A 19948-nucleotide genomic window follows, 5' to 3' on the forward strand; every position below is an offset into this window, starting at 1 on the left:
TCAGCTAACATCTGTGACCTCCCTCCAATGAAAATGGAGTGAAGTTAAAAGGTTTTGCTGTGTATGCAAAATGAATTTGTCTGCCTCCACACACAAATTCAGACACAGCAAGGCACTAGGACCCAGGAAAAGGAGCTCAGTGTGGGGTAATGTTCTGACTCACTGGTCAGCATATCCATTTTGATCTACTTAGTAACTCAACACTCTAGGATCACAGTCACCTCTCTAGATATTTGAAGATGCATCGAGCTTATCAAACCATCATTCCAACCAGCAACAAGTACCTACAACAGAAATGGGACAAGAATGATTATCAAAGGCACAGGACAAAGGTTGTGTCAAACATACTCAAAAATTTAAATATTGTTTTAAAATGACATGTCAATTTTTTTATATCATGTTACTGGTGTGTTTTTGAACTCTGGGAAGGATTTTGCAGTTTATCAATATCATATGCGCAGCACTCATCCAGGCAAAGTGCAGAGTAAGTGAGGACTGCAGATGCTGGAGATCAGAGCTGAAAAATGTGTTGCTGGAAAAGCGCAGCAGGTCAGGCAGCATCAAAGGAGCAGGAGAATCGACATTTCAGGCATAAGCCTTTGATTCTCCTGCTCCTTTGATGCTGCCTGACCTGCTGCGCTTTTCCAGCAACACATTTTTCAAAGTGCAGAGTAATCCAGCACACACTCCATCTTCCACTCTGGTAATTGAGCAACAGAAACCGTTTCTAACCGAAAGTTGGATTTGAAGCCTGCTTCTTTGTGAAATGTCTGACAGTATAATTATTAGTATGCTCAATCCACAGGTGCAAAAGGCGACCACAGTGGTGGATACAAGGGGACCTCAGACTCCTGCTCATCTTCAAGTCAAGCTAAAAAAACTGCAGGTATAAATGTGCATCTTTATTTCAAATTCAGTCTTGGATGGTGAACAGCAATAGTAGGTGAGCATTTACTCTGGATTTGGAGAGGGTGCAGAGAAGGTTTACAAGGATGTTGCCTAGTATAAAAGATGCTAGCTATGAAGAGAGGTTGAGTAGGTTAGGATTCTTTCCATTAGAAAAGAGGAGATTGAGGGGGTACCTCATTGAGGTCTACAAAATCATGAAGGGTATAGATAGGGTCGACAGAGATAGGCTTTTTCCCAGGGTGAAGGATTCAATAGCAAGAGGTCACGCTTTCAAGGTGAGAGGTGAAAAATTTAAGGGGGATACATGCGGCAAGTACTTTACATAGAGGGTGGTAGGTGCCTGTAACGCATTGCTAGCAGTGGTGGTAGAGGCAGGCACAGTAGATTCATTTAAAATGCGTCTGAACAGATGCATGAGTAGGTGGGGAGTAGAGGGATACAGATGCTTAGGAATTTGGTGACAGGTTTAGACAGTGGATTTGAATCGACTCAGGCTTGGAGGGCTGAAGGGCCTGCTCCTGGACTGTAAATTTTCTTTGTTCTTCTTTGTCACTGCCTCTCCTTTAAGGTCAACTAATCACAAAACAGCAGCTGGTGGAATTTAAATTCTGTTCATTAATTTTAGAATTGTAAAGTCACTCTCGGTATTTGCACAAATCCACAAAGAACTTGATTGAGTTTTTTGAAGACGTAACAAAGAGGATTGACGAGGGCAGAGCAGTGTACGTGATCTATATGGACTCCAGTAAGGCGTTCGACAAGGTTTCCCATGGGAAACTGATTAGCAAGGTTAGATCTCATGGAATGCAGGGAGAACTAGCCATTTGGATACAAAACTGTCTCAAAGGTAGAAGACAGAGGGTGATGATGGAGGGTTGTTTTTCAGACTGGAGGCCTGTGACCAATGGAGTGCCACAAGGATCGGTGCTGGGTCCACTACTTTTCGTGATTTACATAAATGATTTGGATGTGAGCATAAGATGTACAGTTAGTATGTTTGCTGATGACACCAAAATTGGACATGTAGTGGACAGTGAAGAAGGTTATTTCAGATTAAAACAGGATCTTGACCAGATGGGCCAATGGGCTAAGAAGTGGCAAATGGAGCTTAATTTAGATAAATGTGAGGTGCTGCTTTGGGAAAGCAAATCTTAGCAGGACTTATACACTTAATGGTAAGGTCCTGGGGAGTGTTGCTGAACAAAGAGACCTTGCAGTGCAGGTTCATAGCTCCTTGAAATTGGAGTCGCAGGTAGGTAGGATAGTGAAGAAGGCGTTTGGTATGCTTTCCTTTATTGGTCAGAGTAACGAGTACAGGAGTTGGGAGGTCATGTTGCGGCTGTACAGGACATTGGTTAGGCCTCTGCAAGGATATTGTGAAACTTGAAAGGGTTCAGAAAAGATTTACAAGGATGTTGCCAGGGTTGGAGGATTTGAGCTATAGGGAGAGTTAATTAGGCCGGGGTTGTTTCTCAGAGGCTGAGAGGTGATTTTATAGAGGTTTGTAAAATCATGAGGGACATGGATAGGATAAATAGACAAAATCTTTTCCCTGGGGTGGGGAAGTCCAGAACTAGAGGACATAGCTTTAGGGTGAGAGGAGAAGGATAAAAAAAGGGACCTAAGGGGCAACTTTTTCACTCAGGAGGTGGTACTTGTATGGAATGAGCTGCCAGATGAAGTAGTGAAGGCTAGTACAGTTGCAACATTTAAAAGGTATCTGGATGGGTATGTGAATGGGAAGGGTTTGGAGGGATATGGACCAGGTGCCAGCAGGTGGGACTAGATTGAGTTGGGATATCTGGATGGCATGGACAAGTTGGACCGAAGGGTTTGTTTCCGTGCTGTACATATCTGTGACTCTATGACTATTGGTATCTCTCTGTATTAAAGCAAGATAATTGCTATTGATAGCTTGAGGGACACCACTCTACAGCAAGCACAGAGAAAATCAAAAAGTTTGGACTCCACAAACGAGCAGAGCAGTACAGGGATTGTACTGTTGCTATCACTAAGCATTACTCTCTAGGTATCCGATCAACTGAGCTAAGAGACCTGGGTTCCGGAGATGTGATCCTGCTCCACTAGCTACCTAATGAAGGAGCAGTGCTCCAAAAGCTTATACTTCCAAATAAACTTGTTGGACTATAACCTGGTGTTGTGTGATTTTTAACTATGAAACTATTACTGATTGCTGTAAAAACCCATCAGTTTCAATAATGTCCTTTAGGGAAGGAAATCTGCCATGCCTCCATGTTACCCCAGACCCACAACAATGTGATTGACTCTTAACTGCCTTCTAAATTGACCCAGCAAACAATCCATTCAAGGGCAGTTTGGAATGGACAACTATATTGGCAACACCCATACTTTCCAAGAAAGATCTTTGACCAATTAGTCCATAGGTTGGAGGTCAGATTGGGGAATGGAACAAGGTCTACACACAGAAACAAAGTCTCATTGAGTTTGTACTTTGTGTTGAATGTTATATTTTGTTGGTGAGTTCAGCAATAATTAACTGCAATGACTACAGAGAATCCAGATGCACCAATCATTAACAACTGCATGTTCTTTATTCAGCTAGAGAAAGAACGTTTGGCTATTATCAGAAGAGACAACCAGATTCTTTCTTGTAAACTGTCTGAAATTATGAGTTCCGATGGGACTGTAGACAATTGGAATAACTACACAAATAAAAGGTATGGAAGTTAGGAGCATGTAGAAGAAGCTTAAGATTTCAGTGCTTGATTTTATGTTTGATCTCAACATAAGCTTCCTACCACATAATTCCACCTCCACAATATCAATCTTGCCTCAGCTCATCTGCTGCAAAACCCCTCATTCATATCTTTAGATTTGACAATGCACTTCTGGCTAACCTTCCACATTCTACCCTCTGCAATCCTGAGAACAGCCAACACTCCGATACCTTAACTCGCACCAATCCCTTCCCATATCACTCTGGTGCCCACTAACGTGCAATGGTGCTCAGGTAAGCAACACCATCCTTGTTTTCAAATTCTGAGGTCTCATTCCCCAGCTATCTCTGTAATCCTCTCCAGCTCCATGGTCTCTGAGATAACTGTATCCTAGCAGTCCTGATCTCTTGGGCATTCTCAATTTTCACATCTCCACCATTGCAGATGTATTTTGCATATTTCCATTTGAAGTTTAAACAATGACAGAGGATAAAAAGCTAGATTCGAATCTCCTGGTGTGTGGTATGGGACTGATTGTGCTAAGCTAATCATGGAGAAAGTGAGGACTAGAACCAGCCTGGGTTCAAGTATTACTGTGCTATGAAGGTCACAGTCAAAGAAGTTAAAAATCACACAACACCAGGTTAGAGTCCAATAGGTTTAATTGGAAGCACACTGGCTTTCGGAGCGACGCTCCTTCATCATGTGATTGTGGAGGGCTCAATTTAACACAGAATTTATAACAAAGATTTGCAGTGTGATGTAACTGAAATTCACTGGAAAGGAACGTCACGGACACCTGGAAGTACTCAAGGACAGGGTACGATGCTCAACTCATTGACCGCCAGTTCCGACGTGCCACAACAAGGAACCGTAATGACCTCCTCAGGAGACAGACAGGTGCTGCAACTGACAGGGTACCCTTCGTTGTTCAGTACTTTCCAGGGGCTGAAAAATTACGCCATGTTCTTCGTGACCTGCAACACATTATCAATGAGGATGAGCACCTCACCAAGACTTTCCCCACACCTCCACTACTTGTCTTTAAACAACCGGCAAACCTCAAACAGATCTTTGTTCGTAGCAAACTGCTCAGCTCTCAGGACAACTCCATACAACCTTGTCACGGTGGACGCTGCAGACGTGTCAGATTGTGGACATAGATACTACGATTATGTGTGGGAACACCTCCCACCTTGTACATGGAGGTACTCATGTGACTCAGCCAACGTTGTCTATCTTATACGTTGCAGGCAAGGATGCCCGGAGGCATGGTACATTGGGGAAACCGAGCAAAGGCTACGACAACAGATGAATGGGCACCGCACAACAATCAATAGACAGGAGGGTTCCTTCCCAGTTGGGGAACACTTCAGTGGTCCAGGACATTCAGCCTCGGACCTTCGGGTGACCATCCTCCAAGGTGGACTTCGGGACAGGCAGCAGAGGAAAGTGGCCAAGCAGAGGCTGATAGCTAAGTTCGGTACCCACAGGGAGGGCCTCAACTGGGACCTTGGGTTCATGTCACACTATAGGTGATCACCATTGCACTACACACACACACACAGATATTCCTACACACGCACACTCTCACATACATACGGACACAGGTACACACAGACACCCACACACACCCGTATAGACACACACACTCCCACACTCACACAAGCCCCCCCTCACAAACTTTAGACACTCTGCACTCACTACACACACACACACTTTCTCACACTCACAACCCCCACCCCAGACAGACACACACACACACACACACAGACAGACAAAGACCCACATGAACATATATTTGGTGTGGTGAATTTGTACTTGCAGAATTACATTTCACTTTGCTGAAAAACTGCATGCATTCATGTAGAACTCTGAGCTCAAAAACTGCATGAATTTATGTGAAACTCTGTTATCTCACTTTTTAGATTAGAATCAATCTAAACATCAGGTCATAGACAGAGAACACAGAGGGCTAACACCTTCAACATATTGTCTAGCTATCACCCATTGTTAACAGCTAACCCGAGAGTGCAACTTTAAAAAAAATGAAAGAAGTGAAACTATCACTGTATTCTAACAGATGAAAGGCTTAACAGACAATCAATGTTTCAATGTAAATTTTCAGTTACATCACACTGCAAATTTTGCTATAAATACTGTGTTACGATTGAGCCTTCCACAATCACCTGATGAAGGAGCGTCGCTCCGAAAGCTTGTGTGCTTCCAATTAAACTTGTTGGACTATAACCTAGTTGTGTGATTTTTAACTTTGTACACCTCAGTCCAACACCGGCATCTCCAAATCATGACAGTCAAAGAACTATCCCTAAGCCACACTTCTGTTGGAGGTTAAGGGTTTCCTTCATTCTGAGTGTTAGAAGTCAGTGAGCGAGCAAGCCAGGGAAAGGGAAACAGAACAACAAAAGGACTCTCTCTCAATCTGAATGCTGGAATCGGGTCAAAAGGATTCAGAACAACAGAATCTCAACCAAACTGCAAAACTAAGGGTCGTGAAATACTATTCAATCACCAATGTCAACACGACCAGTAATTTCCATTGCAATGGCAACAACATTCAACTATCTCCTTTTTGCAAACAATTCAATCTCTGATTCCATTTCTTAATCTTTTGCCTTTTTGCGCTGAAGCCTCTTATTATCTGTAGCTACATGTATCGCATTTCTAATTCTTCTCATGTTGAGCAATTTCGCACAAACCATCAGGCTCTATTAATAGATGAAAGCCCGGTTAAATTGGCTCCTTTTAAAACACAAGTCCCTTTGAGTCTGGAATAAAGGTACCCCCCAGTGGATCAGTTTTAAAATTAGCCTTGTTTCGACCAGGTTGGGGTGAATATAGAAGGGGAGCCAGTTCATTCCTCCTCACCTGGGAATCTAAAGATTTTAGGGCACCCCATCTGGAACTGTAACAAACCGGAGAACCCTGGCCACTGCCTGTGCATAACCCAGTGAATTTGGATATGGTACACTTCCCCTCTCCCGAGAGAACATAGTGATGAAGTGGAGGTGCCAGGATTTAGTTGTTGCTGATGGAGCCTTGTCGACTTTCTGAAATGCATTCTGTGGCAAGGATTTAATGGGAAATGCTAACCTAGCCACCAGCTGAAAGTCGGAATCCCACGTCAGTCACTTCCCTGGGATTCTTGGCTCCATTCCACATGGCTCCAGCAATTAATTGCCCAAAGGCATGGCTTTTTTGCTGCTTTTTGAGGTAGGATGACTTGCCTCCAGGGATTGTGGCCAATTAGAACTCCAACAGCTCTTAATCACTCTAGTATCACCAGGAGGATGGTCACTGCTGGAACTGCATTCCTTTGGATCCAGGGATCTTGTCACCCTTTCATCCTTGTACATTTTCACTTGTGATCCTGATTGTTTGACACATTCCTGCATCCCTTCTGCCCCTTAATTTTCTGGGATCTTAAATATGTTAGGTCTTGGGTCGGTCTTTAGATGGCCAGATCACCAGGTCACATAGGCTACTCCTGATAAAATACCACCAGAGACAGCTAGACTGCATTCCCTGCCATCCTACCTTTTTTTATAGATTTTATGGACCCCACTTGGGATGATTGAGATCAAACACCTTGGCCCTGAAGTGTCACCACTTTCTCAATTAATCTTTATCTTCTTTTTACTGCTTCGATGTTGTTCCTGAGCTGATATCTCTCCATGCAGTCTAAATGCGGAGAAGCATCAGAGGGAGCTCAAACAGATACAGCAGGAGAACCAAGCCATGCTACGCCGCATCACACATTGCCAGTCGGAATATAGATGCTGCAGACTGGATGAGGAGTGGGAGAAAGTGCAGAGACTGCAAAATCACATTGCACGCTATCCACGTGGCCTAAAAACTGAGCAGGTGAGACAGACATTGAGTGAGAATGTGGAAGTTTGCTCCCAAAAGGGTAAGGCTGAGACAACCCAGTATTGAGGGAGGCTTAAAGTGTACATGAGGGATCTGCTGATGGGGGGACAGATGAAATAGGAGGATGCAGTTAGGCCTTTAGCCTGCAAATACTGTACAAATGGTGAGAGCTGAAAATTCTATAGCAGGTTGAGAGAGAGAAGAAAGTGAGATTCTGAATTCCAAGGTTGTATCATGAAATGGTTACATTACACAAGGAGGCCATTGCATTTCTGCTGTTTCGCTGCAGGAGCCACTCCCCAAGTCCCACTCCGCTGCTCTTCCCCTGTCAACCCTGCAAATATTTTTTCTCCAGATAACTATCCAATTCTCTTTTGAAAGGTATTGCTGCTTGTGAGTTCCTGCAGTACAAGAAATGACTGCTATGTTCTCTATATTACTTAGTACTTCATTGGCTTTGAGACATCTGGTGGTTGTGAATATCAATCTTTTAAAAATATATTGTTCCATGGGAAGTGGGTGTCCACTGGTTAGGCCAACATTTATGGGCACATTCCTAATTGCCAGCAAGAAGATAGTCTTCTTTGGTTGTATAGCTCTAGTGGAAATCCTGCAACTTTAATAGCAGCTAGCAAAAGGTGTTAGTTAGATATAGTTCCATATTTATATTTTCATTGTTCATGCCTTCCTTGACTAGGATAATTCCAGATACATGTCTCTCACATCTAAACATGATGGTTGGAGTAGAAAGCATCAATGTATCTGAGGTCAGGTTTGTTAAGTGGAGGAGGTAACATTGTCAAGGGAAACAAGGCGGATGATTTGGTTTATGCGAAGGTTAGTAGGGTGGAACAAGGACAGAACACCCCTGGTGCTCACCTTCCACAAAAGACCCCACCATCAGGGATATATTTCCCTCCCCACTCCTTTCCGCCTTCCGCAAATACCGTTCCCTCCGTGACTACCTGGTCAGGTCCACGCCCCCCTACAACCCACCCTCCCATCCTGGCACTTTCCCCTGCCACCGCAGGAACTGTAAAACCTGTGCCCACACCTCCTCCCTCACCTCTATCCAAGGCCCTAAAGGAGCCTTCCACATCCATCAAAGTTTTACCTGCACATCCACTAATATCATTTATTGTATCCGTTGCTCCCGATGCGGTCTCCTCTACATTGGGGAGACTGGGCGCCTCCTAGCAGAGCGCTTTAGGGAACATCTCCGGGACACCCGCACCAATCAACCACACCACCCCGTGGCCCAATATTTCAACTCCCCCTCCCACTCTGCCGAGGACATGGAGGTCCTGGGCCTCCTTCACCGCCGCTCCCTCACCACCAGACGCCTGGAGGAAGAACGCCTCATCTTCCGCCTCGGAACACTTCAACCCCAGGGCATCAATGTGGACTTCAACAGTTTCCTCATTTCCCCTTCCCCACCTCACCCTAGTTCCAAACTTCCAGCTCAGCACTGTCCCCCTGACTTGTCCGGACTTGTCCGACCTGTCTAGCTCCTTTTCCACCTATCCACTCCACCCTCTCCTCCCTGACCTATCACCTTCATCCCCTCCCCCACTCACCCATTGTACTCTGTGCTACTTTCTCCCCACCCCCCACCCCCCCTCCTCTAGCTTATCTCTTCACGCTTCAGGCTCACTGCCTTTATTCCTGATGAAGGGCTTTTGCCCGAAATGTAGATTTCGCTGCACTTTGGATGCTGCCTGAACTGCTGTGCTCTTCCAGCACCACTGATCCAGAATCTGGTTTCCAGCATCTGCAGTCATTGTTTTTACCTTAGTTACAAAGGTACCTAGTACAGAATCTTGTACAAATTCTTAAGGAAAAAGAAGTAGAAAAATAAAGAAATAAATTGTTTCTTTATGTAGCAAGGAAAAACATGTTACCAGGTTGTTTCTGGGCTGGAGAGTTTTAGTCATAGAGTCATAGAGATGTGCAGCATGGAAACAGACCCTTCGGTCCAAATCATCCGTGCCAACCAGTATCCCAACCCAATCTAGTCCCACCTACCAGCACCTGGCCCATACTCCTCCAAACCTTCCTATTCATATGCCCATCCAGATGCCTTTTAAATATTGCAATTGTACTAGCCTCCACGATTTCCTCTGGCAGCTCATTCCATACATGTACCCCCTCTGAGTGAAAACGTTGCTTCTTGGGTCTATTTTATATCTTTCCCCTCTCACCCTAAACTATGCCTCTAGTTTTGGACTCCCCCACCCCAGGGAAAAGACTTTGCCTATTTACCCTATCCATGCCCCTCATGATTTTATAAATCTCTATAAGGTTACCTCGCAGCCTCCGACGCTCCAGGGAAAACAGCCCTATCCTATTCAACCTCTCCCTATAGCTCAAATCCTCCAACCCTAGCACGATCCTTGTAATTCTTTTCTGAACCCTTTCAAGTTTCATAAAATCTTTCCGATAGGAAGGAGACCAGAATTGCACGCAATATTGCAACAGTGGCCTAACCAATGCCCTGTACATCTGCAACATGACCTCCCAACTCCTGTACTCATTACTCGGACCAAGAAGGGAAAGCATACCAAACGCCTTCCTCACTATCTACCTACAACTCCACTTTCAAGGAGCTATGAACCTGTACTCCAAGGTCTCTTTGTTCAGCAACACTCCCTAGGACCTGACCACTAAGTGTATAAGTCCTACTAAGATTTGCTTTCCCATAATGTAGCACCTCACATTTATCTAAATTAAACTCCATCTGCCACTTCTCAGCCCATTGGCCCATCTGATCAAGATCCCGTTGTAATCTGAGGTAACCTTCTTCGCTGTCCACTACATCTCCAATTTTGGTGTCATCAGCAAACTTACTAACTGTATCTCTTATTTTCCCATCCAAATCATTTGTGTAAATGATGAAAAGTAGTGGACCCAGCACCGATCCCAGCACTGCGCTGGTCACAGGCCTCCAGTCTGAAAAACAACCCTCCATCACCACCTTTGAGCCAGTTCTAGCCAAATGGCTAGTTCTCCTTGTATTCCATGAGATCTAACCTTGTTCACCAGTCTCCCATGGGGAACCTTGTCAAATACCTTACTGAAGTCCATACAGATCATATCTACTGCTCTGCCCTCATCAATCCTCTTTGTTCATGAAGACAGATTGAACAGATTTAGGTTGTTTGCCTTGGAACAGAGGAGACTGAAGGTGAGCATGTTGGAGATTAATAAAACTTTGAGGGGCAAATACAGGTTGGACAGGAAGGAACTCATTCCCTTTGCTGGAGGAATAAATGACTGGGAGCATAGATTTAAGGTAAAGGACAGCAGGCTTACAGGGGATGTGAGGAAAAGATTTTTCACTGAGAGAGAGGGTGACGGGAATCTGCAACTCACTGTAAGGATGGTAAAGGCAGAAACCCTCATGACATTTAAGAAAAATTCAAGTGCGCACCTATGATGCCAAGATAGACAAGGCTATAAGCCAAATGCTGGAAAATGGAATGAGGACAGTGAAGTGCTTGAGTTTGACTGATGCAGACGCAATGGGCTATTGACCTCTGTGACTCTACCTGCACTCAGATTCACAACTGGTAAAGATATCATGTAAAGGATGAGTTATTCTTTGTGGATGCATTTGGATTCTATAGGAGTTTTGTTTTTGTTGAGGGATCTTTGTTGGACTAGCAGAGAGGAAGCATTAAGCACATAAGAAGGAAGAACAGACCATGCCTGATTGAAGGTGGGAGGGGTTTGGTGGCCTTACAAAAACCCATGCGGAACAGACTGAAATCCCTAGGGGAGGTCAATGTCAGTGGACGGATAGGTCAATCATGAGTTTGGGGAGAACAAAGGCCATGCAGGAAAGGTCAAAGATGAAGGCCTGAGTGTTGAGAGTCACAGAGGAAGGTTGAAGATGATAGAGAAAAGGTGGATGATGATGATTAGCAGGTTAAGGATGGTGACAGGGCAGAGACTCATGGTAAGTCATGGTTAGTGTGTGAGTTGAGGATCGTTGAAGGCAGAACAGGGAAAATGGAGAGACACATCTGATTGTCTCCACATTCTTGCCAGAATGAGGCCCTGCCCCCGCAAGACCTCTTCATCTTTCTCTGGAAACAGTGCTGAGTAACTGCCAACAGAAACTCCTCACAAACAGGGAATGAATGCCATTTGAACTCAGTGTCCCAACCTTTCAAGGTAGAGGTGGGGCCTTTTCCAGGCAAATGAGTGGATGGGGCCCACAGCTTGTCATATCTAATTGGCTGGGCACTGCAGGTATGGGCATGGCTGGGGGCTGTGCCTCAGAGTGCCACACATTTCTGTTTCCACCTTTGGATATGTCAACAGGAGACAAAGATTCCACCCAATGAACGTTTGACAAAACAACCCTAAGGTATCACAACTGTCCAGAAACAAGGCACTCAAACGGTAATAAAAATGATTTTTTAATATATTCATGGCAAATGGGCATCACTGACAAGACCAGCTTTTATTGCCAACTCGAATTGCCCTTTAACTGAGCGCTAGGTTTATTAAGAGTCAACCACTTTGCTGAAGGCTGGAGTCACATGTAGGTTAGATTTCCTCCAGTAAAGGACATTAGTGAACCAGACAGGTTCATACAACTGGCAATGGTCGCAAGGTCACACTTTGCCACCAGCTGTGGTGGGATTCAATCTCATTACCCCAGAGCTTTATCCTGGATCTCTGCCGCATTCTAGAGTTTTCAAGGTGATTAGAATGTGAAATGCACTGCCTGCGTTTATAATGGAAGTAGATTCAACATTGGTTTCAAAAACCAATTGAATTATTACATGAAGAGTTATTATAATGAATGATTATATTTGCAGAGTTATGATGAGAAATGGAATTGGCTAAGCTCCCCTCACAAACTGCCAGTCCAAATAAAGAGGGCAAAATAGAATCCTCCTGCAATATTGTTGTAAGTGCTCAACTGGACTTAAACCCATGACCCTTGCAGCAGAAATAAGAATACTATGAAGAGTTATAACTGCACCCTTCTGTAGAAAGTTTTTGAAATTATTATCAGTTGCAACACAATCTTACTTTTAAAATCATACTTGACAATCTAAGCAGTGATTTGTGGGGCTCTGAGGCTTGAGCAAAGTCACTGAAATTAATTGGAAAGCTCTTCCAAAGAAGCACAATGGGCCAAATGGCATCCTTCAGTGCATTGTCATTCACTGATTCCATCTTACAATCGTACATAATGGAATGATGCAATTACTCCAGCAACAAATCTTATGGCTATTTGGGATATAAACGTATTTGGGATGAACTGTATTGTGAAGAAAAATCTCTGCCTTTCCCCACAGAAGTATCAAAAGAAGATTCATGATGGAGGATTTGGAGACTCAATGAGCAACAACTTTATGATGAAGTCCACTGAGGAGGAATAGCAGCAAAACAGCGAGTCTTTGGAGGAACACCTTGGACACTGAAATATCTCACACCCTCTTTTCACCATCTTTCACCAAATCATCGAATCATATCACTCAGAAAGATTTCTCCTCAAATCCCCTCACATCTTAACCTACATATAAGCCGTCGAAGCAGATGTAGGCCACTCAACTCATTGAGTCTGTTCTCTTAATTCTGGCTGATCTGTGAACACTCAACTCCACTTTCCTGCCTTTCCCCCATGATTCTTGATTCCCTTTCTGATTAAAAATCTGACTATCTTGGCCTTGAATGTACTTCATGACCCAACCTCTTCAGCCCTCTGCAGTAACAAACTTGAAGATACACTCCACTCTGTGAAAAAAATCTAATCTCTTAAATGTGTGACACCTTATTCTGAGATTATGCTGTCTGGTCCTAATCTTTCCCACAGGGAAAACAACCCAACAGGACCCCTCAGACTCTTGCATATATCAATAAGGTTATCACTAATTCACAAGGATTCTCTAGTCCCTCAGTGCTGCAGATTTCTGCAGTATTCCCCATGCAAATAACATTCAACTTCTTTATTCTTTTACCCAAATGCATAAACCTCACAATTCCCCACATTGATATTCCACCTGCCAAGTTTGGTCTGTATCCTTGTGTGGATTCTTTGTATCATCCTCACTACTGGCCTTAACCAGTTTTTGTATCATCTGCAAACTTCCTTCATCCAAATTATTAATATATGTGATAAATAATTTTTTAGTTACCTTTCTCCTTAGCCTTGTATGTTTTAAAGAAAACAACTACAGCCTATACAATCAAAAGTCTCCACCCTTAGAGATAGTACCCTCTCTAGCTCAATCACAGTGGAATTTAATACCCACACTTGGTTGGATGTCTGGTGGCAGGGGTACTTAATCCCTAGTTGGGAGCAGGCAACCTCTCCTCTGTCCTAATTATAGAGTCATAGAGTTGTACAGCACAGAAACACACCCTTCTGTCAAACCTGTCCATGCCAACCAGATATCCAAAATTAGTTTAGTTCTATTTGCCAGCATTTGGCTCATATCCCTCTAAATCCTTCCTATTCATGTACCCATCCAAATGCCTTTTAAATGTTCTGATTGTACCAGCCTCCACCACTTCCTCTGGCAGTTTGTTCCATGCACGCATCACGATTTGTGTGAAAAAGTTGCCCCTTAGGTCCCTTTTATATCTTTCCCTTCTCACCTTAAACCTATGCCATCTAATTTTGGATTTCCCCACCTCTGGGAAAAAGTCCTTGGCTATTCACCCTATCCATGCCCCTCGTGATTTTATAAACTTATATAAGGTCACCCCTCAGCTACTGATACTCTCAGGAAAATAGCCACAGCCTATTCAGCCTCTCTAGCTTCTCCCACTATCTCAAACCCTCCAATCCCGGCAACATCCTTGTAAGTCCTTTCTGCACACTTTCAAGTTTCATGACATCTTTCCGATGGCAGGGAGACCAGAATTGAATGTGGTATTCCAAATAGTGGCCTAACCACTATTCTGTACAGCTGCAACATGACATCCCATCTCCAAAACTCAACGCAATGATTAATAAAGGCAAGTCCACCATACACCTTCATCACTACCCTGAATACCTGCAACTCCACTTTCAAGAAACCATGAAACTATAATCCAAAGTCACTCTCACATGGCCCTCCCATATCACTGTCAATTGAGGCCTGTGAATGAAAAAAAATTGATGCCTGCTAAGGGTCCCCTCCCACCACAGCTGGTACTTACTCAGTGGTGGGCAGGGGTTTTGCAATGCAAGAAGTTCAAAAGCAAATCCTATCAGTGTTGCTTGCGAGCTTCCAGTGAAGTGGGTGTGAGGGCCCCTGTTCAAAGGTACTCAGTGCCTGATTGAGTGACCCGGCATCAGGAAGCATGGGAGGCTGGGAATCCCACAACCCCTATTATGCCAACATTCACTGTTATCTTGATCCTGGATCTTTGGTGGATATAGTACTGGCAGCAATCATGTCCCCAGTGGTGCTGCTGAGCAAGCCCCAGCTTTCCAGCTTCTGATTGTCCTGCTGCTCTTGGGCTTTGTGTGTGTGTGTGTGTGTGTGTGTGTGTGTGTGTGTGTGTGTGTGTGTGTGTGTGTGATTTCAAGAGCATTGGTTCTGGGAAAAGCTTAGGCCTTTTTTTAAAGGAGATGTCATGGGGTTCTCAGCAGCTCTGTGTCTGACAAGTGAGATCTGTGTAACCACCATTAAACACAGCCCCACACAATTCACATGTTTCTTATAGTTAGTGAATTGCAAGCTGTACTGTGGCTGTAACCCAGTGCTTTCTACAATTCTAGCATCACCTCACAGCTCTTACATCCTATGCCTTGGTTAATGCCTTCTTGATCACCTTGTCTACCTGTCCAGAGTTCTGATTCCAACATGCCTGTTCCTCTCCACCTCTCACTATCCCCACTGTTTATTGTATAATTCTGTGCCCAATTGCCTTTCCTAAATGCATGATCTCACACTACTCCAGAGTTAACTTGAAACTGTTCTGCCCAACTTTGCAAGATTTTAGGGTGCACATTATTTTTAATTGTAAATCACTTTAGATTATACACTTTGCTGGAGAGAGCCAATCTAATGTTTAGTCATGGTTAGTTCATAAAACCATTTCATACAAAAAATGCTTTCACAGGATTCACTGAATCAGGTTTATCATAAAAAATACAAAGGAAATAATGTTTGATAGAAACAGCAGTTTTCAGCCTATCCATATTGTAATGCCAGTTTTGAAACACTAATTGACTAAGTAAAAGTCTCTTGTTTTGTCCTGTTGACCTATGTTCTTCTGTCTTTGATTTTTCTTCAAAAACTCAGGCCTTACTAAATACCTTTTTTTTGGCTCCATAAGCAATCTGTTTAGCAGGCAGAACTTGAACCTGAGCCTTTAAGCTTACAAATCAGGAGCACTATCACAGTGCCACGCAAACCCTTTCTTATGAGCTGCTAGTCCCGGAACATAAACAAAAGCATCCTGAAAACAAATTGGCTTATTAACGCACAAACAGAGGTTGGTCAATTTTGATTGGTAAAACAATATTTGCCTGATTCCTAGTTGGTTTATTTAAAAGTATGGTCATCTAAAGTTATGACTTCCTATGTCTCCTGACTGATTCTTTCACATTAATTATATTGCCTGACAAGATTCTTTCAAATGGAGTATCTCTTAGGTGCAAGCTGCCTCCCCATGGATAAAGACTTTAAAATTAATTTTGATCAATTGGGTCAATGGGCTGAGGAGTGGCAGGTGGAGTTTAATTTGGATAAATACAAGGTATTGTATTTTGGTAAAACAAGGACACAGTTCCTGGTAGGGCTCTAAGTAGTGTTGGACAACACAGAGACCTAGGGACTCAGGTACAAAAGTCTTTGACATTTGTGTCACAGGTAGGCAGAGTGATTAAGAAGGCATTTAGCATGCTTGCCTTCTCTGGTCAGACCTCTGAGTATACGAGTTGGGATGTTATACTGAGATTGTACCGACCTTTTCTGGAGTACTGTGTCCAGTTCTCACATTCTGCTATAGGAATGATATTATTACATTGGAGAGGGTTCAGAAGAGATTTACCAGGATGTTGCCAGGATTGGAGGTGTAAGTTATAAAAATAGGCTGGTTAGGCTGGAACTTTTTAACTGGATTGTAGGAGGTTGAAGGGTGACCTTACAGAGAATTATGAAATCCTGAGGGGCATCGATAAGGATCTTTCCCCTAAGGTGGGGGAGTTCAAAACCAGGGGGCATATTTTTAAGGTGAAGGGAGAAAATTTTGAAAAAGACATGAGGGGAAACCTTTTTACACAGAGAGTGGTTCATTTGTGGAATGAATTGCTAGAGGAAGCAGTGAATGCAGGTAGAGTTACAATGTTTTTTTAATAGATGTAGAATCTCTACAGTGTGTAAACAGACCCCTCAGCCCAACAAGTCCAACCAACCCTCCAAAGGGCAACCCACCCAGACTAATACACCTAACCTACACATTCCTGAATACTATGGGCAATCTAGCATGGCCAACTCACCTAAGCCTGCATATCCCTGGACAGCGGGAGGAAACCCATGCAGACACAGAGAGAATGTGCAAACTCCACACAGATAATTGCCCAAGGCAGGAATTGAACCCAACCACTGAGCCATCATAACTTGAAATGCTTTTATATAATTATGTGTATAGGAAAGGTTGGGAGGGATAAGGACCAAGTGCAAGTAGGTCAGGCTAGTATAGTTTGAGAACATAGTCAGCACGGACTAGTTGGACCGACAGGACTGTTTCCATGCTGTATGTCTCCATGATTCTATTTTACAACCTTATGCCTTTTATGCCTGCTTGTCCCTGTCAGTTCACCAATTCTGTAGATCTTTACTGAGAGAAGATGGCACCAATCAACAATGTCTGCTTAGAGTATCACGTATTGGCATCACTTCCTAGAGATTAATGAAAAGATGTGGGTGTCACTGGCTATGCCATCATTTATTGCTCATCCCTTAATTGTCCAGAAGGCAGTAAAGAGTCAATAACATTGCTGTTGGTCTGGAGCCACATACTGGCAGGGTCTGGTCAGGACAGCAGCTTCTTTCCCGAAAGGACATTAGTGATCCAAATGATATCTATGAATGTTCGACAAAACCTATCAACATTCTTTAACTACAAGGACAATGTTTGACAATAAACATTGATGCCTGAAACAAATTAAGGTTCAACATAGCTGTACAAATTAATACTAGCAGGTCTGTTACATATTTAAAGTTCCCATTTGAAATATAGCTATGCTTTTGAGTTTACCTCAAGAATTTTACTTCAAAGCATTCTCATTGTATTAGTGTAAGTTTCCATTAGCCTAGTCATAAAACAGTAATAACACAATACACCTTACTGTTGACCTGGTTCATATGGTTTCTTATCTCCAGAAACTGTTTACTAACGATAACTAAATAGAACATAATTAATTCTTCACTTGCTTAAAAAGTTAAATTGTTGAAAAATAACTTAATCCTACACATTGGTGTCTATAGCTTACTTGGTACTGTAGTTTCCTCTCTGGCTAACACCACGTTGATAATATGTAGTACATTTTTTATTAGAGTCTTTCAGACTTTCTCCTTACTTTTTCTGCTCAGCCTACATTAGGTCAGTGTTGTCCCATTGTTTCTATAGCCCCAGTGGCCTAATGGATAAGGCATTGGCCTCCTAAGCCAGGGATTGTGGGTTCAAGTCCCATCTGGGGTGTGTATTTTTTTGTTATGAGGAGAAATTATGCAAATTTTCTCTAGAATGTAGAAGATTAAGGGGTGACCTGATATTAACAGGAACAGACAGTGTAGCTAAACCGTTTCCACTGGTTGGTGATTCTAGATTCAGGGAGCATTGTCTGCGAATTAGGGCAAATTGTTTAGGAGAAATGTTAGGCAGCATTTATATACACAAAGGGTGGTAGATGTTTGGAACTCTCACAAATGGCTGTTGATGCTGGATCAGTTGTTAATTTTAAAACTGAGTTAGGTACATTTTTGTTAAACCAATGTATTCAGGGATATGAGCCAAAGGCAGGTATTTGGAGTTAGGCTACAAATCACCTGAAAGTAAATGGTGGAACAGGCTTAATGGCTGAATGATCTACTCCTATGTTCCTGTGTTGGATCTCAGGAGAAGTTCAGTACCAGAGGCTAAACTACATGAAATGAGACAGAACTTCATTCAACTTAACACAAGATGGATGAGTGTTTGATATGGGTTTGTTTCATGATGTTTTAACCCACCAGCAGGACAGACTCAGCAGAGTGGTGGATAATCACACAGCTCACTGGAGGAGGAGGAGGCTCAATGATGGAAGAGCCCAGCAATTCAGTGCAAACGTTAAGGATGAAGCATTTGCAGCAATCTTCAGCCAGAAGTGCTGAGTAGATGATCCATGTCAGCCTCTACCATTGGTCTCTATTGATGCTTGTTTTCAGTCAATTCAATTCAGTCCACATGAAAACAAGAATCGGTTGGAGACACTGAATTCTGCAAGGCTATGAGCCCTGACAACATTATGACAGTTGTACTGAAGACTTGTGTTCCAGAATGTGCCGCTCCCCTAGCCAAGCTGTTCTCCAGAACAGTTCTAACACTGGAAACTTTCCAATAATGTGGAAAATTACCCAGGTATGTCCAGCACACAAAAAGCAGGACAAATCTAACCCAGTCAATTACCAACTCATCAGTCTACTGTTGATCATCAGTAAAGTGATGGAAGATGTCATAAATAGTGCTTCCAATCAGCATCTGCTCAGCAATAACCTATATGGATGGGTATATGTATAGGAAGGGTTTAAAGGGATATGGGCCAAATGGGATGAGATTAGGTTGGTACATATGGTTGGTATGCATGAATTGGAGCTGAAAATGTGTTGCTGGTTAAAGCGCAGCAGGTCAGGCAGCATCCAAGGAACAGGAAATTCGACGTTTCAGGCAAAAGCCCTTCATCAGGACTTTTTACTATGCATGAATTGGACTAAAGGCCTATTTCCATGTTGTACATCTCTCTGACTCCATGCTTCTATAACCTACTCAGTGATACCCATTTTGGGTTCCACCAGGGCCACTCAGCTCCTGACCTCACTACAGCCTTGGTTCAAACATGGACAAAAGAGCTGAATTCCACAAGTGAGGTGAGAACGACAGCCATTGACATCAAGACCATATGAGTGTGGCATCAAGGAGCGCTAGCCAAACTGGAATCAATGGAAATCAGAGGGCAAACTCTCTGTTGGTTGGAGTCATACCTGGCACATAGGAAGATGGTTGTGGTGGTTGGAGATCAGTCTCTTAGCTCCAGGACATCTCTGCGGGAGTTCCTCAGGGTAGTGTCCAAGGCCTAACCATCTTCAGCTCCTTCATCACTGACCTTCCCTCCATCATAAGGTCAGAAGTGGGAATATTTGCTGATGATTGCAGTATTCGAGACTCCTCAGGTGCTAAAGCAGTCCATGTTCAAATGCAACAAGATCTAGACACTATCCAGGCTGAGCTGATAA

At 43.3% G+C, this 19948-nt stretch overlaps 1 protein-coding gene and 1 non-coding gene across 2 annotated transcripts; both read left to right on the forward strand.

Moving 5' to 3' along the window:
- The first annotated feature begins 239 nt into the window (after positions 1–239).
- LOC132834701 (uncharacterized protein CFAP97D2-like) lies at positions 240–12898 on the forward strand. The gene is made up of 5 exons (XM_060853662.1): positions 240–332; positions 806–886; positions 3490–3608; positions 7310–7493; positions 12815–12898. The coding sequence occupies exons 1-5, from the start codon at positions 240–242 to the stop codon at positions 12896–12898; spliced, it is 561 nt and encodes a 186-aa protein (XP_060709645.1).
- Positions 12899–18085: 5187 nt separating this feature from the next.
- Positions 18086–18158, forward strand: trnar-ccu (transfer RNA arginine (anticodon CCU)). The gene has a single exon. It is a non-coding gene; the product is annotated as a tRNA-Arg (tRNA).
- The last annotated feature ends 1790 nt before the right edge of the window (positions 18159–19948 follow it).

Source organism: Hemiscyllium ocellatum, chromosome 42, assembly GCF_020745735.1.
Source record: "Hemiscyllium ocellatum isolate sHemOce1 chromosome 42, sHemOce1.pat.X.cur, whole genome shotgun sequence".
NCBI lineage: Eukaryota > Metazoa > Chordata > Chondrichthyes > Orectolobiformes > Hemiscylliidae > Hemiscyllium > Hemiscyllium ocellatum.